This window comes from Alternaria metachromatica, assembly GCF_023757995.1.
Source record: "Alternaria metachromatica strain BMP 0045 chromosome Unknown scaffold_3, whole genome shotgun sequence".
Lineage (NCBI taxonomy): Eukaryota > Fungi > Ascomycota > Dothideomycetes > Pleosporales > Pleosporaceae > Alternaria > Alternaria metachromatica.
This window is the reverse complement of record NW_026055494.1, coordinates 2,115,273-2,137,697: the sequence shown is the minus strand read 5'-3', so window position 1 is coordinate 2,137,697 and position 22,425 is coordinate 2,115,273. Positions and strand designations below refer to the sequence as shown.

The window sequence follows — 22,425 nt, the reverse complement described above, 5'->3', positions numbered from 1 at the left end:
CCGTGCATATCCTGCATCTATCTGCCTCTTTTCGAACGCGCAATATGTTGTCAAGAGATTGTGTGCACAAAGTCTTGCCGTGACCGTCGCTTGAGAGCATCCGATCTTGACGTTGCATGCTTGGCAAAGTACAACGCAACCTTTTGCGGAAGAATTTGCCGAGGCTTTAGAGTGCAAGGTGATGGAAGAGAAATTTTCCTCGGCAAGCGGCATGCTGTCACAGAGACCGATGGCGCGATGCTTTGTAGTTGAGCTTAGACGGGCGTCGTGGCTTGCCAGAGTGCCGTTAGATGCAGATGAGCCAACCCCCCCCCACGTGTTGTGCGCTATCCCACATCGCTCTTGTGTATCAAACTCCCGGCATGCCAGCAATTCTTGCAGCTTGCGCCATGCCATCCGATGCGACACCGTGCGCTCAATCGCTCTCAGGGTTTCGACGGCAACCCTAGGCGTGCTAGGTGGCCGCATCTGCGCTCCCTGTACGCGCAATGCTCCTGGAATGCGCACACTGCCCACACGCTCTGCATCGTGGAAGTTGGAATAAGCTCCAGTCCCACTTGCGGTTGCGCTCCCGAATCTGGGTGTGGATGATACCCGAAGGTGGGCATCAAAGTGGGCTGTCCGCTTGACGCGCTGCAGTGATTCCCAAGACGGCAAGACCAGCGACATACAGGCGGGATGTCTATGTCGTGCAGCAGGCTCTGACCCGCCGTGGCTTGACCGTCATGCACTCGATGAGTTTCAACCTCCTGTCTTGTGAGGTCACGCCGCCGAGAGAAAGACCGGTGAGGCGCTGGGACAGGCTTCCGACGTCAAGATAGCGTATCATACAAGTCATGGAACCAGGGTCCTTGACCGGATGAACTTGGGACTGTCCGCCGACTTTGCGTAGGCGGAAGTGCAGTTCCGAAGCGTAGCTGCGCTTGGCTTCGACGCGCATATGACTCGATGCGAAGCCAGGAGCAAGGCGCAGGCTGGTTCGCAACAAGGCGAGGATGCCCACTGAAACACAGCGTTGTAATCATCGTGGTATGTCTGCTGGCGCTACGGCAATGCTGTAATTGCAGACATTGTGAGTTTGGTAGGCGCGACTCCAGTGGCGGTATCTAGGTACTGATCCCATCTCTTTCTCTCATCATTACCGTGCATGAGCGATTTGAGAAACATGGCTCTCAGAGCCATAATTTGATGTGCTTCGGAGTTTGGGCGTGGTAGGAGAAATTCCTGAATCCTGATGGTCACGTTGCAGGCCCTTGTGTACCAGAGGCATTGCCTGCCTTGCTGTGGAGCGCCACGGTACCCAGGTACCACCTTTGGTGCACTCGATGCTCAACATTTCATCGAACAAAAGAATGTAGGGTTGGGATATAGGGATACATATGTATTTAGGTACAGCTGATATCGAAAAAACTGGATCGATTGCGGAGACGTACATGCTTGGTGGCGCTTGCTCTAGTAGGCAGGCATGGTAGGATGCGACAACCTAGGTAGGCTTGAGCATACATATACGCAGTGGTGGCCTGCATCTTGCTCGTTTGTATCGCTCGAAAATTCTGGACAATGTGTGCCATCGATCCGATTGTGTCCAATCTAATGTCACAGGTTTTGTGCGCCTTGATGAAGTTGGCCGGCTGGCTCACCTTGTGTAGCCGTCTGTAGCAAGATGCCGACAATTGTCTTTGCTGCAGTGTGCGACTTGAAGTTCGTCGCATTGCTTCCTGTAGCTGTAGTAGTGAGCCGGCTACTACGAGCCATAAATGTTGTGGTGAGCCGCACCGCAAAAGTGCGTTGCAGAGGTCTTCCTGCCCGGGCATGCGAAATACGTGAAAATCCAGACAACGGGAAACTGGCACTTCGGAGGTTGCGATCATGTTTGTATGGGTGTGTTATGATACTCGATAACTTACACTATATTCTCATGGTGTTTTCATGTGATTTCCAGTGATGTGTGCAATACGTGATTATTTTTCAATGTTTAGAGGTTTCTAGAATTGACGAATGTAGCTTCTCCAATCATCGCAACACCCAACGGCTGTACTAATAAACGCACTCTCGACTTTGTCTCCCGAAGATCAAAACACTCCATGAGAACAACAAGAGCTCTAGCACAAGCTTTACGTGCCCACACAACTGCGTTCCGCCGTCCACAAAACTACTGCATCCACGTTCCCCACCTACAAGTACGCGCGATGTCAGACTCCACCAACTCAGCAAATCCCCCTACTCCACAGGATCCTCAGGATCAGACGTCGCAAGAATCCAACAAAACCCCACTACCTCTTCCGGCACCTACGGCTGACGAGGGTACCACGCAGATCAACGTCGGTGGGCAAGCGGTCAAGCTGGATCATCTGGGCCCTCTGGTAGTGAACAAGGATGGCACATTGTCGCGCATCGCAAATTGGGAGCAGATGGCGGACATCGAAAAGCAGAACACTTTGAGGATTTTGGTGAAACGAAACCAATTGAGGACAGAGGCTTTGAAGGAGAAAGCGGATGGAGAGGGAGACGGGGCTTGATTGAAAGCATGGGTCACGGGCGGAAACACATGTACATGTCTCGTGTAGAAGGTGGTTGTAACTTCATCTACAAAATGTGATGTTTCTTCTTCTACTATCTATGTCCTTGGTCGAAACACGCGGCTCTATGGCTTCTGGGTCTTTGTGTGTGTCATACGCTCGAAGTAAGACCATTGGCCTTCTGGCGCCGGCTCCTCGAGTGGCTCCCAACTGTGGCGGGTTAGCTGTGGTATGAGTAGTCAGGAAGAAGTCTACTTACACCTTGGCCTCGACCATGACGTCCACAAGCTTATGTTCGCCCTCAGCAACCTGGATGACTTCTTCAATCAATCCTGCGCCAATTCTGCTCTCAAGTTCCGAGATGCTGTACATGTTAGCCACGGATACATTATTGACTACGGCTCATGTATGACATACGCTTCGGCAGTGTATTGCGGCTCAGGGTCGAACTTGACATCGGCGACTGCCCGCTCGGGCGTGTAGTTGACATCGCCCTTCATCTTCTTGGCATGGGGCAAGCGCTCTTTCGAGGACCGAATGCCCTCGGGGAAGGTCTCGACGGCCTCACCGTCCCACTCAGCAGCCTTTGACCGCTCATCGACCTCGTGCTGGGTTGGGAGTATAATGGTCTGTCCGCCTGTTGTGTCGATGGCCTGATATCTTGTCGGGTCCTGGCTGACTTGCTGCGCGACCTTTTGCTGCCACTCATCCCATCCTGCTGGCGTAGCCTGCTCGATGACGGCTAGGCGGTGCTTAGTGAGGGCCTCGGTCGATTGGCGGTATATGGAGGATTCGGGAATCTTCTTCAGCTTGTCGAGGGTGGAGTGGTAGTGGTAGAGGAGGGTGGAGCGCGGCGACGGGTGGGTGAGCAGGCCTGTGAGACCCGTGGGTGTGCCGGCCTCGAGGAACTGGCCGGGCTTGACGCTGGCGAGGAGACGTGCAGCTGCCCTCATGTTGGCGGGAGTGTGCGAGGTGGGGCGGGGGCGCAATTGGTGCTTCGCAGTGGTGATGCCGTCAGGACGAAGATGCGCCCGCCAAGCGATATGCAGCCGGAGCGGCGGGCCCTGGCTAGTAAGCGTCCCATGGCTCAGGGACAATGCGCCCTGGAGACACGATTACCCTCATTCACGCGCGACGTCCCCTCCGCCACGCCTGCGTGATACACAGGCTCGCTGTAATTCCTACAATCTCTACCAATCGCGCCCCCGATACGCAACAACTTCCTTGTCCCCTCGCGTGCGGACCGCTGCCTCACACGAGCAGCCCGCCCCTCAGCCATCGCCGCGATGCGCTCTATATTATATTCCCTCCTGTCGCTGGCGACGTTTGCTTCCACACTTGCGGCCGACACGTCGAGTGCCCAGGCGACCGCCAAGAAGGATGACTGGGACGACAAGACGCCAGACACAATATTCAACGGCGAGACGGTGCCGCCCATGATAGAACTTGGGCCTGCCACCATAGACACCGAGATCAGCAAAGGCAACTGGTATGGAGACAGCTGTAGATCAATCACGGTATACTGACATTCTGCAGGATAGTAGAGTTCTTCTCGCCCTACTGCAGCCATTGCATGCACTTCAAGCCCACCTACCAGACCATCTACGAATTCTACTACACCTCGAAACCCTTTCTCTCAAAAGACGAACCCGAAGGCGATTCCCTGAACTCTTTCACCCGATACTATGACTTCAAGTTTGCCAAGGTCGACTGCGTCGCATACGCCGATATCTGCAAGAAGCACAACATCCAGAGCTATCCGTCCATGATCTACTTTCAGGACGGCAAAGAGATGGAAAGAGAGACAGGCTCCAAGGACATGAAGGGCATGAGTTCCTGGGTAGAGCGACTTCTGGAGACTCTCCGACCGGGTACACGCAAGGAGGGAGGTCCCAAGCTCCCCAAAGTTGGCGCAACATCTGTAGAAACTGGCCCGGAAACGGAGGAGGCTGTCAAGGAAGAGAAGAAGTCGGAAGCCCAAGACAAGAAGGCAGCGAGCCCAGCCACCAACCTAGCCGCCGGCGCCACACCTTCAGCTTCGCAAACGACCAAGGCTGCGCCTGCAAAGATTGAGCCCACCTCGAATGCGAACCCGTCCGGCATCGTCGAGCACCTTACCGCCGAGACGTTCGAGAAGCTCGTTACAAATACACGCGATCCCTGGTTTGTCAAGTTCTACGCGCCATGGTGCCACCACTGCCAGGCTCTTGCGCCGACATGGGCGAACCTTGCGCGACAGATGAAGGGCAAGCTCAACATTGGTGAGGTTGACTGCGATGTGGAGAGGAAGTTGTGCAAGGAGGCCCGTGTTCGAGGCTACCCGACTATGCTCTTCTTTCAAGGTGGCGAGCGCATTGAGTATGGAGGTCTCCGTGGACTTGGTGATCTGCTTGACTACGCGGAGAAGGCCTCGGCGATCGGTTCTGGCGTGCCTGATGTGAACGCTGAAGAGTTCAAGAAGATGGAGGAGACGGAAGAAGTCATCTTCACCTATTTCTACGACCACGCAACCACCTCGGAAGACTTTCAGGCACTCGAGCGGCTTCCTCTCAGCCTTGTAGGCCGCGCAAAGTTGGTCAAGACAAATGACAAGGAGCTCTTTGACCGCTTCAAGATTTCCACTTGGCCAAGATTAATGGTCTCAAGAGACGGAAAGCCTACGTACTACCCACCCAGGACACCATTCGAAATGCGCGACGTCAAGAAGGTCCTCACCTGGATGAAATCTGTTTGGTTGCCCATCGTCCCAGAGATGACATCTACCAATGCCCGCGAGATCATGGATGGCAAGTTTGTTGTTCTTGGTATACTGAACCGCGACCGTTCCGACGAGTTCATCCTCTCTAAGCGTGAGTTGAAGAGCGCGGCTCTTGAGTGGATTGACAAGCAGGACACTGCCTACCAGCTTGAGCGACAGGAGCTTCGCGACGCGAAGCAACTGCGCATTGAAGAAGCCGAGGACAAGGATAACCAGCGAGCACTCAGAGATGCGAAATCCATCCGAATCAACATGGATGATATCCAGCGCACTCAAGTCGCATTCGCATGGGTTGACGGTATCTTCTGGGAACGCTGGATCCGGACCACATACGGTGTCGATGTCAAGGACGGCGAGAGCGTCATCATCAATGATGAAGATGTAAGTCACTCGGGTTCGCTCACACGTATCTTGCTAACACGTATAGAACCGTCGCTACTGGGATAGCACCGTATCCGGCGAACCTATCCGCCTCTCTCGCGCCGCAATCCTGGAAACTATCAAGATGGTTACCTCGAACCCGCCCAAGATTGCCGCCAAATCTACCACTGGTCGCATTACTGGCATGTACCTCTCCACTCGTCACTTTATCAACAACCATCCCTTCATCTCGCTCGGCATGTTCGTCGGTTTCTTCACTGCCGCGACACTATTCGGCAACAGCAGGCGGAAGAGAAGGTTTGGAAATACCGGCGCGTACTTCCAGCTGGGAGAGAAAGATGGCTTACTGGGCGGCATGGGTAACGGCAACTTTGGAGGCGCGAAGCACGATTAAGCTCTGAGATAAGACCACAGGATGACTGTTGGGTGGTTCGGCGTTTTCTTTGGCATGTAGCATAGTCACGATTGGTTCTGATAGCGATAGCGGTTATTCATCTCGCGTCTTGTATTAATACAAACTGTTGTTATCTGCACTGCAATGGTCAAAGTGTGCGCCTGTACATGCCCGGACGATATCACGACATTTCCAAGCTTTTGACGTGCTACGGCAAAACCACATGGAGGTCTAGAGCGTATGCCATCATAACCAAGCATGTCACTTGCAGCTGGCCATTGGGTGGAGCACACACGTGTCTACGCGACGTAGCTCCCCACGCGTACCCCACCACCCCTCCAACTCACTTTCACGCATTCTACGCTCTGCAACTCGGGTACACGTCCCGCCCTTGACAATCGTCCGCTCCTTTACAACTTCCACGCTGCATTCTCTCAAGTTTCTCCGCGCAGCGAGATCGTGCCATCAGCATCCTGCTGCGATCCAAGCACGAGCATTTCTCCTCCGCCGATTACCTCACACATCCGCCCGCACAATGTCGACGATATCCCTTTCGGATCTCGAATTCGTGACTCGCGAGTCTCTCGCCAGCGACTTCAAATCCTCCGGCAAATCGCTGCCTGAAAACACTGCAGTCATCGACGTGAGAAAACACTCCTACACGAACCTTTCCCTGATATATACAAGACTGACCATGCGCCCTCGATCTAGGTACGAGACAGCGATCACGTCGGCGGTCACATCAAAGGCTCAACCTGGGTCCCTTCGTCGCAACTCGATTACAAAACTCCCGAGCTGATCCGCACACTACAAGACAAGGAAGTCGTCATCTTCCACTGCGCGTTATCGCAGCAACGGGGTCCCAGTGCGGCATTGAGATATCTGAGAGAGAAGGAGAGATTGGATCCGGCCTCTAAGGTGGAATCAAAGGGCGAGGTTGAGGAACAGAGTGGAGCGGTTGATAAGGAAGAAGGGGGGAAAGGACCTAGCGGGACACAGGTCAAGAAGCAAAAGGTCTATGTGCTTCAGGGAGGCTTCACGATGTGGCAGGAGAAGTATGGGCAGGATAAGGATTTGACGGAGGGGTATGAGAAGGATATTTGGGAGTTTGGTACGCCGGATCATTAGACGGCGGATGTGTGCTATCGCGTGAGAGGACTCGCCATGTATAAGAAGATTATAACATCGAGCGTGACATCAACAATGATATTCTACAACAAAAATGAACTATCCATGAATACCCTAACAGCCCTTCGCGTCGGCTTGATCCTTGACCAACCCCGCGTAGTTCTGCTTCTCATAGTCCATGATGGCCTGTACCTTCTTCGCACTCGCACTGCCCTTGTCAAACCGATATCCGACCCACTCCTTCACTAACCGCCTGGCGAGTTCAATGCCAATAACTCGCTCACCCATGCAAAGCACCTGCGCATCATTCGACAAAATGGCGCGCTCCACAGAGAAGGAGTCATGTGCCGTTACAGCCCTAATGCCAGGCACCTTGTTCGCAGAGATGGCGACACCGAGACCAGTGCCGCAGATGAGAACTGCGCGGTCTGCCTTGCCTTCTGCGACAAGCTTGGCAGCATCAACGGCGATGTGTGGGTACGCGGTCTTGTCGCTGTTTTCAGGTACGCCAACGTCGGTCACGGAGGCGATGCGCGAGTCGGCTTCGAGATCTTTGATGATGGCTTTCTTGTACGAGACGCCCGCGTCGTCGCAGCCAATGGCTATGCGGAGGGGTTGCTGGTCTGATGACATGGTGGATGCTGATGTGTGACGCGTTGCGTGCGTGTAGGGAGGTTCTTAAAGTTCAGAAGTATCGTACTTCTTCTCGATGTTCCTTCTTTTCGTTTTGCTAACAACGTTCAAACGGCTTCGATCGCGTTCTTCTTCGTCGTCTTGATTTCTTGAACCGCCACTTCGTCGTTCCGTTCTGTTTGTCGAATACGATACGTGACCCTCTGCGGAATGTACTTTCCGTCCGCTTCCTTCAATGACCTCGTTGACCGCGCGATTGACTGTCTTCTCAAACGGTTTCGTCACGTAGCTCAGATCCGTATGTCCGTGTGTCGGCCCTTTGCTTTCAATGACTTTAACTCTATCTGTCCCGTCTTTACTGTGGTCTTCGACTTTCTGGTACACGTGGTCGGCGTCTGTATCGAGGTTCAGAGAGAACAAAGCGCGCTTGGGAGGGGCCATTTTCGGCGGCCGGGAGGAGGCAACGTGTTATATACGATTCGCGACAGTGGTTGGCAAAGGCAGGGGGCGTTGGGTCGGCGGTTCGGTTGAATGAGGGGTTAAACAGACGCCGTGACGCCGCAGAGGATGGGCGAAGCTGGAATCTGGATTGCGGGATGCGGGGATCGGGAGTGCCGGATGCGGTATGCCGGTGGGGTAAGAATGACAGGTTGCCTCGACGCGAGACGGTGACGGGATGAGGTAGGCCGGTCTCGGTGATGGAAGGCCGAAGTCTGGTGTTCTGTTTCGGTGTTTGCTCCGACGGCTGGAAGTGATGGAAGTGTGATAGTTAGGAGCTGTCGGTGTGCCGATGTCGACAGACCTCTTGGCATGAGATACATAGCGACACCACACATTAATAATAAATTTACTTCTATTTGCACTTGTTCAATTCTCATCTGTAGCCTTTACATATGTTTACTTCACTGTAGCTATTTTTCACATCTGAATATTCCACCTGTCTCTACTTCTTCTCCTCTCCAAAAAGATCCTTCTCTACCATCTGCCTACAGATCGGATGGTAAAAGTCCTTGTTCTTCTCAAACGTGCTTACCGCCAAGTCACGATCCGCCTCATTCAAGAGCCTGAACATGGGCCGCACGAACTTCATACGACCAATCTTACCCAACAATGTTGCTGCAGGCTCGTAAGTCTCCTGTGCCTTGGCCATGAGTCCAATGTTGAGGTAGCGCGACAGAACCTCAATGTTCTGAGTGTCGTTGTAGCCATAAGTCGCACCGAGCAGGTGTACCTTGTCGGCCGAGAACTTCGAAGCAAAAGATTGAAGCTTCTCGAGGAAGACCACGGACTGGTTTGACACCCAGCCTTCGATGTCAGAGGCTTGGGGCTTGAAGTCGTTGGATTCGGAGGAGATCAAAGCCTGCCATTTGTCTGCGAGTTCGTAGCAGCTCTTTACCATAGTCTGGTCAAAGTCTGGCTTGACAGGGAATCCCGGTGCGTAGAACAGTTTGTCCCAGTCGAAGTTGTCCAGCTTCTGCTTGCTCTCTGCGTCTTTCTCGAAGAACTCTAGGAGGCAGCTCTTGAAGTCGTACGAGTCGACAGACTTGAACTTGAACGTATCAAAGTAATGAGGGATGAAGGAATCCCACTTCTTCTTTCCGAGAAGCAGCTCGAATTGGTACAATGCGTGGAAACCCTTCTCGTACGGGATGGAAGAGAAGGCGTCGTCAGGGTCTTGGCCCTTGAGATCGAGAACAAGTTTAGTGTAGGGATGGTCCTCGCCGTAGTTCTCGATGCTTTGCTCTAGAGCTTTCCAGCCAATGATGGCGGAGAAGTGGCGATGTGCTTCTCCGTGAAGAGCAGCAGCGATCCTACGCTCCAGGTAGGTAGTCCAGCCTTCGTTCAACCAGAAGTGCTCCCAGCTTGCTGCGCTAACCAGGTTGCCGGACCACGAATGTGACAGCTCATGTGCGATGACGTCCACGTTTTGCTTGTCGCCAGAGATGATAGAAGGAGTAGCGTAAGTCCAAACCGGGTTCTCCATACCGCCGTACGGGAATGAAGGAGGCAGTATGAGCACATTGTACTGTCCCCACTGATAGGCGGGCGAGACAATGGATTCGAGCGCTTTCATGAAAGGCTCGATTTCGCCGTCAAGTTCGTCTTTGCACGCAAGGAGCTCTTCAGGACCAGACCATACCGTACTGCGGGGGCCGATGCTTGCGCACGCTAGATCTCCACTCGCGACAGCGAAGAGGTAGACAGTCATGGGGACCTTTTGCTCAAATGTGTACTTCATGGTACCGCTCTCACCATCCTTCTTCGGGGGCAGGTAGTCACTTGCCCCAGTAGGCAGACCTGAAGCAAGCACCGGTAGGGGCGAGCGGAGAGCAAAGCTGAATGTCGATTTGACGTCTGGAGTGTCTTGACAAGGGAAGACTGAACGTGCGTGGATGGCCTGGCATTGCGAGAACATGTAGGGGTGCTTCTTGTTGGAGGTCTGAGCGGGAGTCATCCACTGAAGTGCGGTACACTTATCAGTGGTTGCGACCTTGATCTCTACATCAACAGTCTTGCCTTTGGAAACCTTGGAAGGAAGAGTGATGGTAAGAGGGCTGCCATAAGGTTCCACGCGATCTCCTACGTTGAACTTGACGCTTTTGCCCTCGACTTCTACAACGGAGATATCAAGAAAGCTAGATTTGTTTAGTAAAGCATTCCAACGATTCAGTCTTGCAGACAATGTGTACATACCTGCTGTCCAACACAACATCTTTCACATCCTCATCCGTCAAGCACTCCAACGTCAGCAGCACACTTCCAAATAACCTCTTCTTCTGGAAGTCGATATCGAAGTCTACACTAGTGTGCCGTGTCACAAAGTTGTGATAGTTGGACAAGGTGTTGGGATCCCTGGGAGTGCGGATCTCGATGTTTGGGTCCGCCATCGGTTTCGTTAACATGGCGGCGGGGGAGCGATGCATCGTGGCGAATGCGGCTGTTCTCGTAGCTGAAGGTGTGAGAGGTCGGCCTATCCTTGAATGTTGCTTGATATAATGTTTTCCAGTCAAGGTTGATATTGGTGAAAGACGGTCGTCCTGGGAGAGAAACGTTGCAGGTGATCGCGTGGTTTGGAGGTATCGTCGGAGTGGAGCAGCTTCATATGCCGATCTATGCCGCAGCAGAGCAGATGACCACCTGCCTAATGCGCTTCTGGCGGACATCTAGATATATCGCTCTCGCAATTCGAGTAGATAATGGGAATCGGCCCTCACAGCGACAGTGGCGCGATAAGTCACCGCCTGTCTAGTCCGGATCCAATGTGGAGGTGCACGGCCTTCGGCGACCCGACGAAGAGCTTTGTTGTAGTTCTTCCGAACTGTCTTCGCAACCAACATCATCAGCAACAAAACGGGCATAAGGAGCAAGCCACCAGAATTTGGGAACATGGACGTGGGGTTGTGAATGATATATTGCAAATGCCCTGAAATGCCAAACGCTTCGATACCCAAAGCAAGCCAACATGCTATGCACGTGTTGCTACCAAGACCTTTACACCTTATTCACACAATGCTGTCTAATCCTTCTTGCTGCCTTCCCCTTTTCGCGTCCTATCTCTCAGGACGAGATTGATGTCTGGTCGTGCTGACTGATACTGCTGTGCTGGTCTCGATACTGAGCGCTCATTGGTCGACGCAAGCGTCTCCTCTGCCCTCGATCTGCCCCTGTCCCTTTCGTCATCTCCAATCTCAAAGGCATCATCTTGGAGTTCTATGAGGTCGCCCAGATCACCGCCGACAGCTCCCAGGACAGGTACGGCACTGCGTTTCCCCTGTCCAGGTGTGCCCGGCTCATTCAAAAGCTTCTGTGCTTGTGTACCGACCTTCCTTACCCATCCTTCTATAGCACCCCCAAGCTCTTGGAAATCCAGGCCGCTGCCACTGAGCGGAGTGACAGCACCGGATCCGCCATACTGACTTGATGTTCCTGCACCTGCGTCCAGCAAACCCGGCGCCCACGGTGTGAAGTATTCCTGTCCGGGTGGAGGAGCCATATTGGGCAAGTACTGAGCGAATTTCTTGTTCAGACCATCCTGCGCAGGCCCAGGGCTTCGCACATTCCTGCCCATTGTACCGACACCCCCTGGGCCTTGCAGACCCCATGCTTTGCCTGATGTACTTCTTTGACGACTGTGGGCTGAGGCGGATGACAGGTTGCTTGACGCGCGCGGTCGAACGGATTGCGAGGGAGAGCTAGTGAGCGGATTTGTGGAGGTGGACGAGCGTGGAAGGTCGACGGAAGCCCGGGGGGTCGATGCGTCGGAGTACGCGAGAGACTTTCGTCGAGCGGGTGGGAAGAAGCCAAGCGCTCTTCGTGGCATGCGGCCAATCTGTGTGGGCTGTTTGTCATTAGGCAGAAGAACCCATGAATCATGTGTCCATGGTGTCTCTGGGTCAGATGAGGGGACGGAGTCGTTCTCTTGGTCTTTCTTCTTTGGCGTGGTCCAGCCGTTAGGGAGACCCTGAGTATCTGAAAGTGGAGCCTTGCTATTCGAATCTTCGCCGTACTCTCCCAGTAATAGATCTTCGGCAGGGAGAGCATCCGGGCCTTGGACTCGTTTCCCTTTTACGCCACACGCATCTACTGGCAGGACGACTTGCTTCTTGATCTGTACACTATCGTTCGGCCACATACGATTGGCCTTCCGTAGCACAGCTTGCTCGCAGTTGTATTTGATGCTCAGTCCCGCCAGCGTGTCCTGCGGGCGAACGTGATGTATGTATACAAGTGCATCTCGGTCGTCGTTCTCGCTGGGAGGTGCGGAAGCGCTGATCCGTTCATCCGAATTCCTGCGCTTTATGCGGCCGACAGAGTCCGGTACCAGATGCTCACCGGCGGTCAGTAGATCTTTGCGCTTCATCGCTCTGACCATGGCCTCTCTCTCTTCGTGTGTTCCAGCTCCGACATGCGAGCCTGCGCCTGCAGGACCCCAGTGTTTCGGGGGCGGGGCGCTCGTCGACGTCCGACGCCCATGGCCCGGTTTACGTCTGCGAGTATTTCCAGATTCGTCCGAGGTACCGTCACTGGCCAGGACGGTAGCGGCAATGCCCTGAATAGCCGCCAGCGAGTTTCCCCATAGGCCGGAAAGTGTTTGCGAGGGTGATTTCGGGGTCGAGGTGCCCGATGACCTTTGAAAGGAGGATAAAGGGGCAGAAGTGACGTTTAGACGGGACGAGGAAGCGCCGCCTGTGCGTGCATTCGGGGTGGGAGATGTGTTCCGCGAGTTCAATCTCGACGTGGCCCTACTGGGTCCGCTCTCACTTCCACTCGTCGCATAGATGTCATCTTCCACCGAGATCAGTCTTCGGGTGCGGGGGCGCAGTGTCGAGTTGCTCTTGGACGTGGACAGCGAGGAGCCATTGGAGGGGTTCATGGCATGCGGACGCCAGGCGGAGTGGGTAACGGTGGTGCTGCATAGGCCAAGTGATTGGAGTGGTCGGGAAGCCGCATGACATGGGGTTACGGGAACATGGCGTGGACGTCAGGAGCAAGGACGGAAGCGCAGTGTCTAGGTTGCTCGGGTATCGTGAGGGTCAACAGCTGGGGAAGGAAGCTACGTAACCCCCGAGTACCACACCCCTTCATTCAAACACGCCCGTGCACTGTGCCGCCGAACCGTCAGAACGTGCCATGCCAAGTCACCTAGGCACCATGCAGAAGGCTCACCATTGATTGAGATGAATTGGATACGTAAGTAGTGGGTACTCTTCGACTTTCACCGCCCCTCCGTGACTTCTCAACCTGCCTGGGCGCCGTGTGACGATAAGGCCAGATAACGACTAGCTGCAGGCCAGAGCTGACTCGGTCACCCCATGCATTCACGACAGTACTTCATGGTTTGGATACAGATCGTGCATTGTCATGTACTATAACACTACTGCGTAGCGACACGCAAACAAACGCCATGTGCGTGTATTAAACCCACGGATATCATCATCAGTCGTCATGGTCGACAGAACGAGAAACAGTAAAGACACACTATCGAACAGAACGAATCTCACCCACCCACTGGCTTGTCCGTCACCGGAACGGGCTCGAGCTGGTCGTCGCATCCACATCTTCAAACTCCAGCTCAAACGCGTCTACTTCCTCAAACTTCTTTCTGATAGCAGCCAACTTCTCAGACTGCTCAATGGCTGAGACTTCAGTGGTCTCTGCTTCGTTCTGGTCTGCTGTCTCATTTTCCTTATCCGACGAAATCCTGCGACCGTACGTTCGGCTCGACTTCCCTGCTGGTTTTGCTGGTGCAGTCTTCTTGGCGCGACCTGTTTTCTTTGTTGCCTTTGGCGATGCCGGCTTTCCAGCCCCCTGCCTCTGACGAACGCGACGTGTTGGCATTTGTAGTTCATCTTGATCCGAGTCCACTTGCTCAATATCATCCGACGATTCGATCTCAAACTCATCGCGATCCCGCAAGCGATTGCGCCGACGTGGTAGCAATTCTTTGAGTTGCGCGGTGGATATGCTCTGCTGTGCCTTCTTCTTAGCCCTCTGCTTAGCCCTTGCAGGTGTCTCTGTTTCCTCGCCATCAGAGTCCTCGTCCACCACGGGTGTCTTGGCCTGCCGTCCTCTCCTGCGTGGTCGCGTTTGCGCTAGGGTCGGAGGCGGCTTTGATACTTCGCGTTCCGGGCTACTTGACATGGGAGGTGCAAGCGTCTCGCTCAAGGGTTCATCGTCTTCCTGTGTCTGCGCGATGACTTCCTCACGTGTCGGCAGTACTTCTGGTAGGCTTGGGGAGTGTGACCGCTCCGACTCCACATCGCCGCCAGACTGTGGACTGACGGGTGGTGACGAGCGAGGTACTTGGACTACAGGCGACAGCTTGCGCTTTGTACCACGGGAACCGGAGCTTGAGATCTGAGTGCCGCTATCATTCCGTGTCTCCTCCTCCGGTACATGTGTCCGCACGTTGAGAGGTGTTGATTCGGCGTGGGGAAGGAAGTCGTCAAAGTCGAAATTGTCCGTGTTGTCCAAGTCGTCTTGATCATTGTCCTCCACGTCCGTAGTCTGCTGCACCATGCGCAACAAGCTTGGCTGCCGTGCTCTGCGCTTGAAGTTGGTCAAAGCAAGTATCGATCTCTCGTGTGCGGGTGTTGCGCCGACTTTGATGGCAGACGGCGGGCGGGTGCCGTGAGCTGGTGAATTTGAGCCAAGGGAAGAGAATGTCAAGTCGCCATAGCCGCTATCCTCTTCTATCTGCGATTCTTCGTGTGCTGGTTCAATGGCAGTTGGCGATGTGTGTGCTGCGGACTTCCTGGCACTGCTCCTTGTGGCCCGCGTCCGCTTGGATGCATTCGATGCAGGAGTCCGGTTCTTGATCGATGACACAGGGATGTCTTCTTCAGCCGGCAGCGCGCCAGTCATGGTAAGCTCTGCCTCGTCCTGAGCCTCCGGTGTCTTCTCCCCCAGTAGAGTCCTGCGCGAACGCGTTGTTCTCGATTTGGTAACGAGGCCATCGCTGTCTTCGCTGAAACTATTGGCTGCCTCACTGAGCTTTTTGGTCTGAGCTGGGATGGGTTTCGCCGCCTGTTTGCGCGCGGGGGCAGCTTTCGGTTTGGTGGGTTTCGCGACGCGCGACGCGACTTTCGATCGTGGTGGGCGGGGCATTATAGCAAGGCGCCAGCGCGAGTGTGTTAAGGTATTAGGAAATATGCGCAGGGAGTGAGTGTGTTCGCGATCAGATTGATGCGGGCGGCGACCGTGCGACGGGGATGGGGTTGAGGCGCGTCGATGTTGTGACGCACTGGATTGAATTCACCACCTAGCGCCGATCTAGACGCGCGAACACTTGGCTCACGTGTCAGCGCATCATCCACATGGGCTTGTAAGCATGCCCATAGACAACGCGATGACTGTATTTTATGCTTATGTAGTACCTCGCTGAGATCTAGCGGTAGCCTGAACCTGCACGACGTGTTGAGGATGTTCTCAAGGCAACAACGGTTGGAGCGTACATAGCTGCCTTCACAAGCCCCAGATCTAACATTCCTTGCCTATCTTCACTCACACTCCAGTGGCATCATGAAACCTCTCCACTATCCAGATTCGTTGCAAGAATACGCAGTATCTGAAAAGGACTATCTCCAGCAGCACCCCGAATACAATTGTCTCGTCACAGGCGCAATTGTGTTTAACAAAGAAGGCAAGCTGCTGATCGTGCAGCGTGCAGCGGAGGAAAGAGCGTTCCCTGATCTCTGGGTGAGTCAATGAGGAAGCTACGAGTCTCACGGTGCTAACACCAGAAAGGAGGTCCCAGGAGGCAAGGTCGATGATACGGACCAGACAATTCTGCATGCTGCTGCTCGAGAGCTCAAAGAAGAAGCTGATCTTGAAACGATCCGCATACTGAGGAAAGTCACGCATTTTACCTTCTTGGACGGGACCACGACATGGCTCAAGTTGGTGTTTGAGATGGAAGTGCAGAACGCCGACACAGTCGTCTTAGACCCAGTCGAGCACCAGAAGTACTTGTATGCATCCGAGGATGAGGTTGTCAAAGACAAGGTGGGGGATGTGGAGCTCAGGTACATCAGTCCTGCGAATAAGGAGGTCAAGTTGGAAGCGTTCAGACAGAAGCGCGAAGGGTGTTCCGCGTAGCAGTCGTGGACTTGGAAGAGTTGAAACGCTTGATGTATCTGGGAAAGCTGATTACTTCGCGGGACGACTTCCGAGGCCATGCTTAAGGTATTGGCTGGACTTGACAGTACACTTGCTGTCGTGTGAGCAAAGCCAGCCCCTTTAGAGCATAGTCTGCATGTGAATGCAAATCGCAAAGTCGAGTTTCCTCAAAGAGCCGGCAATGAGTTGCTTCCCATGCTGTCTCGCCGGTCCGCATATGAAACTGGTGATTGTCGCCAATAGGAGGCGAGCCATATGGTCGGAGACGTGATCTGGGGTAAGTTGGCAGCCGTCCAACCGAGCAACAAAGAAGCCAAAGTCGACGCCAACGTGACACGGCCCAGAAGCAGCCTAGGTAGCAGTGCAATTTCTGGCGTCTGAGCGAATATCCTGCTCGACAGGAAAAAGCACGTTTCGTGTCGCAATGGTAATAACTGCCTTGCCGTACCCTCCCGTACCACCCCGGCGCCCGCGCTAGTACACACTGTGCGTGCCCCCAAAGAACACGACCATTTGCGGACGAATCATAACCTCAACCTTCGACGACCGCGTCAAAGAGCACAGCGACAGCAGCATGTCTGGCGAACACTCCTTCATGGCCAGCGCCGTGCCCGCAGCAGCAGCGCCGCCGCCGCTCGCTGCGCAACCCAGCATTGGGACCCCGTAGGTTGCAGTCGCGCGCAGCACTCCAGCACATGCTCATACCAGCCAGGCCGTCGGCGTCGTCGCAGTCAGTTCCCCCTGGACACCCGTCTTTCCGGCGGCAACGCGCCAGCCGGGCGTGCGAAAGTGAGTGCGACCCATGTCTTGCCTGTATCTGCGCCCCTGATGGTACGAGGGAGGAGCCATTGCGGTCGGTGGGATATATGGTTCAGCTCGCGAGCCTCGGCACCTCGGTCGGCCTGGATAACGAATGCTAACCACCACGCATCGCAGCCTGTCACGCGAGGAAAGTGAGTAATCAGCCGCGGAACCGCCGTGCTGCCAGAACGCGACATAACCAGCAATAGGTACGATGCGACGCCGCCTCATTGGGGATCCCATGCACCAACTGCACCGCCTTCGGCATCGAGTGCCGCATCCCCCAGCCCAAGCGCAAGAAGACGCAGACGGCCCGGGCCAAGGATGCAGAGAGGTACGCGCTCGCGACTCACGCAAAGGTATCATCAATGGACGGTATTGACGCGACAGCAGTGACCGCGGCGACAGCGACGACCGCTCGCCCGCCAGCACCTCAGCTGAGCCCCGCGAGAAGTCGACCGCATACAACACCCAGGATGGGACCCCCTCCACCACCGTCTCGCCCGAATACGCCGCCCAGCAGGCTACCCACAATGGCACCTACGTGCAGTTCATGAAGCCCAAGTTTGCGCGCGCCCCCATCAAAGAAGCCGGCCGCGTCGCCTACCTCGGGGAGTCCTCCAACCTGTCGCTGCTTGTGCACGACCGCTATGGCACCACCGATGTCGTCCACTACCCGCTGCCCGAGAACGTGCGGGGCGCGAAGGCGCGGGTCAATGAGATGGACAACATGGAGATTGAGATACTGCATCAGCGAGGCGCCTTCCTGCTCCCACCACGGGCATTGTGCGACGAGCTTGTCGAAGCCTTCTTCAGATGGGTGGCCCCGGTCGTGCCAGTCATCAATCGCAGCCGCTTCATGCGCCAGTATCGAGACCCCAAGAACCCGCCCTCGCTCCTGCTACTGCAGGCCATACTCCTGGCAGGCTCACGCGTGTGTACCAATGCGCAGTTGATGGACTCCAGTGGCTCAACCACCCCCGCCGCCATGACGTTCTATAAGCGCGCAAAGGCGCTATACGATGCCAACTTCGAAGACGATCGCGTGACCATTGTGCAAGCCCTTATCTTGATGGGCTGGTACTGGGAGGGACCCGAGGACGTGACCAAGAACGTTTTCTACTGGACCCGAGTCGCTATCGTAGTAGCTCAGGGTTCGGGCATGCACCGCAGCGTTGAAGGATCGCAGCTCACACGCTCCGACAAGCGCCTGTGGAAGCGTATCTGGTGGACACTGTACAGCCGGGACCGTTCAGTGGCAGTCGCACTCGGCCGGCCGGTTGCCATCGACCCTGAAGATTCCGACGTCGAGATGGTGTCTGAAGATGACTTCATCGACGACGAGACAGAGCACGCCGCAGAATACCCACCAGATCCGATCCATGTTCAGTTCTTCATCAACTATGTCAAGCTTAGCGAGATCATGGGCTTGGTCCTATCACAACAATACTCGGTAGCGTCGAAACACCGCAGGGCGAATGCCATAGACCTGACACACAGCGACATGGCCCTTGCCGACTGGCTGCAACATTGTCCACCGGAAGTGCAGTGGGAGCGAAATCGCCATCATTTCTGGGCTGCCTTGTTACATTCAAATTACTAGTACGTCTATGCATCTTCTGACTCTGACGTAGACTAACGCTCGCAGCACCACTTTATGTCTCCTGCATCGCGCACACATGCCACCAGCAGGCTCACCAAAAGCCACTCATCTTGACGGTTTTGGTGAAGCCAACGCCTACCCATCACGGAATATCGCGTACCAAGCAGCCGCCATGATCACATCCATTATTGAAAACCTCAGAGCTCATGATGAAATTCGGTATACTCCGGCTTTCATCGTCTACAGCTTGTTCTCCGCTCTCATCATGCACGTGTACCAGATGAAGTCGTCTAACAAGTCTGTCGTCTCAGCGACTGAGCAACGACTACAGATCTGTTTGGACGCTCTTAAAGAGGTCTCCAAGGTGTGGCTTGTCGCAAAGATGGTGCATACTCTCTTCGAATCGATTCTTGGAAACAAGCACCTTGAAGAACGTCTGCAGAAAGCTGCCGGCCGCAACCACAAGAAAAACAAGGTCCCTTCGGTCCCACCACCACCGCCACCTAAGCCTGCCCAGGAATCCTCGAAACGAAAATTCGATGACATGGATCTAGGCTTCCCTGTTCCAAGTGGGCCGCCATCTGCCCAGGTCTCCTATGAGCGGTCCAGACCGCAGACTCCTGCCGTCACACCTTCGCGCGAGCTGCAACCCCAACAGCAGATGCCCCAGATGACTACTGGATCTCCGCAGATGAATCGGCAGAATCACGACGCATTCATGGGCCCTTCACGGTCAGGAACGCGTCCTACGACCCCGTTCAATCCTTCATACTCGTATCCAGGAACGCCACCGGATCTTTTCCTGGTGACCCGTGATACCCCTAATATTAGCCAAGAAGTGTGGCAGAACTTCCAGCCCGATCAGCTGTTCCCTGCCGACACACAAGTCAACTTTCCCCAGATGTCACCCATGCAAAACCACAGCCTTGTAGATCCTGCCTTGAGCCAACCTCAAAACATTGCCATGCCCTCTCAACAGACTTCTGGGGGCCAGTCACAGATGCAGAACCCACCGTCAAATCCGGGTATCTCCAGCGGGTACGAGCATAATAACACTCAGGCCTGGCAGCAACAGATGGAGATGATGTCGCAAAACCAACAACAGCATGGCGCACAGGATGATGCTTGGAGTCAAAGTTCCGGAGGTCGGCCCAACCCCATCGTGCCTATGAGCTTGAATGTCGATGACTGGTAAGTCGAAGTTGCGATTCTGTCCGAAAGCAGTCACTAAATCTCTGTCCCAGGTTCAACTTCTTCGGCATCAACGGTGAAGCCGACATGTCACATCTATTCCAGCAAGGCCCTGCTTAGACTCACAAGCGTTTGCTTCTGTGATTGTTCGATAGCTTTGTTGTTAAAGTTTTACTCCGCGTGTAAGCGTATCAGTAGCGTGGATTCAGTTGTTGCATGGATGCATGTCTCTTCAAAAGGTTCGAGGTAGCAGCGTGTGGGTCCTGTACGTCCCGCGTACAAAGGAAGATGATTTGGCATACTACAGGACAACACTTTTCGGCATACTACTTCTTTGTGTCGTCTTCACGATAAGCTACCATCAATGCAAAATACTCGCGTGCTTGGACGAATTTCACGATACACATTTGTGACTGAAGGCAATTATGGACAGATATTGACGACCTTAGGATGTTCACGTCAAGATGTTCCAATCCAATGCCTTGTGAGGCCTTCGCTAGAATTCATCAATGTGCCTACTGTTGGGATACGTTGCTGATTGTTGCCATAGAAGACATCTAATCCGGGTTCATGCTCTCATTCTTTCTTACGTGCTTATCGCATCTGTATCGAAATTACGAGTCTGCGCAGTCTTCAATGCTAAGCAGTCCGAAGCTCTCCATTTCAACGGAAGATCCACCCGTGGGCCGGTTGGCTCCCCGCGTCATAAGCCTGTGCAGGCCCGATTAGGTTAGCACCACTTCGGTTTCGGGAACCTCGCAACTTCACGTACCTAAGTACGCGAGACTGATACAACAACACCGTGAGCTCGACGTACACTAGCCGCCCAAGGCCAGATCACGACTCTATTACCAGGTTCGTAAATGCTCTCTCTCCAAGCCCTCGAAGTGCACCCATTCCTTCTGTTGCCCGCATAAACCCCAAGGTCGAATCGGAATCGCACCACGCCGCACATCGCAACGGAGCCACCCACGACTACGACATCGAACGCGCCCGAATAACAACCCTACAACGATCACGATCCCTTTACACAGCCGTATTCACTACGCGCCTTCCTCGACTGCTTCGCCGCAGCCTTGCCATTCGCTCGCCCAAGTACCTACTCCCAAATCAAACAATACTAACTACCCTTCTCGTGTAGGCTAGGGCGCATCATTCCTACAAAACATACGCCCCAACATGTTTCAAGCGCAACAAAATCCGGGCCGCGGTGCCCCACTCGGTGCGAATAGGTTGCAGAATGGCAAGATGGGTGAGGACAACCCCAGAGCGAGTTTGGGCTATATCGCTGATTGCTGTCTCTGTAGGTGCTGCGTCTCAATGGGGGTTTGGAGCTCCAATGGGTGCGCCAGGCCTATCGAATGCGCAAACACGAACAAACGGCGGGGCCATGTCAAGCTTCGCGCAAGCAATGGGCGGCTCGCAGCCACATACGCCGCTGAATCTTGAGTAAGTCAACACACGAAATGCCTCCGAAACGAAAGAAAGGAGAGTACCGAAAAAAGACTCCACAGCTCGATTCTGGGAATCTGAAGGACGTTGAGAGACACAAGCTAAATGTTGATGACCATAGGGAATTCCCTTCGCTGTCGGGCGCGCCGCAAGCGCAGCAGAACACTACCGCGCAGCAGATGTGGTCGAACCCCACCCTACGAACCACCCAGCAAGCCCAGCAAAACACGATCGGACGTCCGCAAGGCCAAGGTCAACAGCAGGGCCAAGGGCAGGCAACACAGGCTACGAATCAACAACAGCAGAACCAGGGACAGGATGATTCATCCCAAAGCCAGTTCTCTGGTGCTGGGGATGATTATCGTTTTGGAGGACAAGGGGGTGTCGGACAGTTGGGGGGTGTTCAGCCGCAGACAGGCAACATCGAGGAGTTCCCTCCATTAGGGGGCGCTGGCGGAGATATTCCACAAGATCGAAGAGCTGGCCTGATACAGAACGCAGCGGCATTCGGTGCGAATGGAAACAGCGCCTTTCCTGGGCTCGGACAAACACGGAACGGCCTCTCAAGCCCGACAGATAGCCAGCAAGACCGGAGCATCAACCCCACTGTGGGTGGCAGGGCACCGCCAGGTACATGTAAGCAAGAGGTCTCAGCCATCACATCAGCCACTGACGATGATAGCATCACGGACACCATTTGAGAACATGCGGACAGGCAACCAAGCAGATGTACGTACCACATGCAACTCTGCTGTACCATAGTTCACACCATGTAGGGAAACCAACGGATAGGGCAGCAAGGGAACATGTTCTCCCTAGGTCCTCAGACAAGCATGCGGGGTGGTGCTGATCTCGCCCCGGGCGGTCAACGGCAGCAGCAGAATCAGTTCGAGCAAACATTTGGGTCTGACGTTCTCGGCTCCCCGAACGCGCAAAATATGCTACA

General features: G+C 54.4%; 12 protein-coding genes across 12 annotated transcripts; 7 read left to right on the top strand and 5 right to left on the bottom strand.

The window, feature by feature from the left end:
* Positions 1 to 1,877: 1,877 nt before the first annotated feature.
* J4E83_002362 (uncharacterized protein) lies at positions 1,878 to 2,519 on the top strand (the record flags this gene model as incomplete). The annotated part of the gene is made up of 2 exons (XM_049329310.1): positions 1,878 to 1,881; positions 2,212 to 2,519. The coding sequence occupies 2 exons, from the start codon at positions 1,878 to 1,880 to the stop codon at positions 2,517 to 2,519; spliced, it is 312 nt and encodes a 103-aa protein (XP_049192282.1).
* A 125-nt stretch (positions 2,520 to 2,644) lies between these two features.
* On the bottom strand, positions 2,645 to 3,472 carry J4E83_002361 (uncharacterized protein; the record flags this gene model as incomplete). Its single annotated transcript, XM_049329309.1, has 3 exons — positions 2,645 to 2,729; positions 2,779 to 2,883; positions 2,937 to 3,472. 3 exons carry the CDS (start codon positions 3,470 to 3,472, stop codon positions 2,645 to 2,647), a joined length of 726 nt encoding a protein of 241 aa, XP_049192281.1.
* A 333-nt stretch (positions 3,473 to 3,805) lies between these two features.
* On the top strand, positions 3,806 to 6,052 carry J4E83_002360 (uncharacterized protein; the record flags this gene model as incomplete). The annotated part of the gene is made up of 3 exons (XM_049329308.1): positions 3,806 to 4,008; positions 4,056 to 5,658; positions 5,705 to 6,052. The coding sequence occupies 3 exons, from the start codon at positions 3,806 to 3,808 to the stop codon at positions 6,050 to 6,052; spliced, it is 2,154 nt and encodes a 717-aa protein (XP_049192280.1).
* Positions 6,053 to 6,587: 535 nt separating this feature from the next.
* J4E83_002359 (uncharacterized protein) lies at positions 6,588 to 7,180 on the top strand (the record flags this gene model as incomplete). Its single annotated transcript, XM_049329307.1, has 2 exons — positions 6,588 to 6,695; positions 6,764 to 7,180. The coding sequence occupies 2 exons, from the start codon at positions 6,588 to 6,590 to the stop codon at positions 7,178 to 7,180; spliced, it is 525 nt and encodes a 174-aa protein (XP_049192279.1).
* Positions 7,181 to 7,294: 114 nt separating this feature from the next.
* On the bottom strand, positions 7,295 to 7,813 carry J4E83_002358 (uncharacterized protein; the record flags this gene model as incomplete). Its single annotated transcript, XM_049329306.1, has 1 exon — positions 7,295 to 7,813. One exon carries the CDS (start codon positions 7,811 to 7,813, stop codon positions 7,295 to 7,297), a length of 519 nt encoding a protein of 172 aa, XP_049192278.1.
* Positions 7,814 to 8,756: 943 nt separating this feature from the next.
* J4E83_002357 (uncharacterized protein) lies at positions 8,757 to 10,716 on the bottom strand (the record flags this gene model as incomplete). Its single annotated transcript, XM_049329305.1, has 2 exons — positions 8,757 to 10,449; positions 10,508 to 10,716. 2 exons carry the CDS (start codon positions 10,714 to 10,716, stop codon positions 8,757 to 8,759), a joined length of 1,902 nt encoding a protein of 633 aa, XP_049192277.1.
* Positions 10,717 to 11,330: 614 nt separating this feature from the next.
* On the bottom strand, positions 11,331 to 13,187 carry J4E83_002356 (uncharacterized protein; the record flags this gene model as incomplete). Its single annotated transcript, XM_049329304.1, has 1 exon — positions 11,331 to 13,187. One exon carries the CDS (start codon positions 13,185 to 13,187, stop codon positions 11,331 to 11,333), a length of 1,857 nt encoding a protein of 618 aa, XP_049192276.1.
* A 647-nt stretch (positions 13,188 to 13,834) lies between these two features.
* J4E83_002355 (uncharacterized protein) lies at positions 13,835 to 15,421 on the bottom strand (the record flags this gene model as incomplete). Its single annotated transcript, XM_049329303.1, has 1 exon — positions 13,835 to 15,421. One exon carries the CDS (start codon positions 15,419 to 15,421, stop codon positions 13,835 to 13,837), a length of 1,587 nt encoding a protein of 528 aa, XP_049192275.1.
* A 414-nt stretch (positions 15,422 to 15,835) lies between these two features.
* J4E83_002354 (uncharacterized protein) lies at positions 15,836 to 16,411 on the top strand (the record flags this gene model as incomplete). Its single annotated transcript, XM_049329302.1, has 2 exons — positions 15,836 to 16,012; positions 16,061 to 16,411. 2 exons carry the CDS (start codon positions 15,836 to 15,838, stop codon positions 16,409 to 16,411), a joined length of 528 nt encoding a protein of 175 aa, XP_049192274.1.
* Positions 16,412 to 17,601: 1,190 nt separating this feature from the next.
* CTF1ALPHA (Cutinase transcription factor 1 alpha) lies at positions 17,602 to 18,836 on the top strand (the record flags this gene model as incomplete). The annotated part of the gene is made up of 2 exons (XM_049329301.1): positions 17,602 to 17,608; positions 17,671 to 18,836. The coding sequence occupies 2 exons, from the start codon at positions 17,602 to 17,604 to the stop codon at positions 18,834 to 18,836; spliced, it is 1,173 nt and encodes a 390-aa protein (XP_049192273.1).
* Positions 18,837 to 18,912: 76 nt separating this feature from the next.
* On the top strand, positions 18,913 to 20,147 carry J4E83_002352 (uncharacterized protein; the record flags this gene model as incomplete). Its single annotated transcript, XM_049329300.1, has 2 exons — positions 18,913 to 20,027; positions 20,081 to 20,147. 2 exons carry the CDS (start codon positions 18,913 to 18,915, stop codon positions 20,145 to 20,147), a joined length of 1,182 nt encoding a protein of 393 aa, XP_049192272.1.
* Positions 20,148 to 21,275: 1,128 nt separating this feature from the next.
* On the top strand, positions 21,276 to 22,180 carry J4E83_002351 (uncharacterized protein; the record flags this gene model as incomplete). Its single annotated transcript, XM_049329299.1, has 2 exons — positions 21,276 to 21,279; positions 21,516 to 22,180. 2 exons carry the CDS (start codon positions 21,276 to 21,278, stop codon positions 22,178 to 22,180), a joined length of 669 nt encoding a protein of 222 aa, XP_049192271.1.
* Between the last annotated feature and the right edge of the window lie 245 nt (positions 22,181 to 22,425).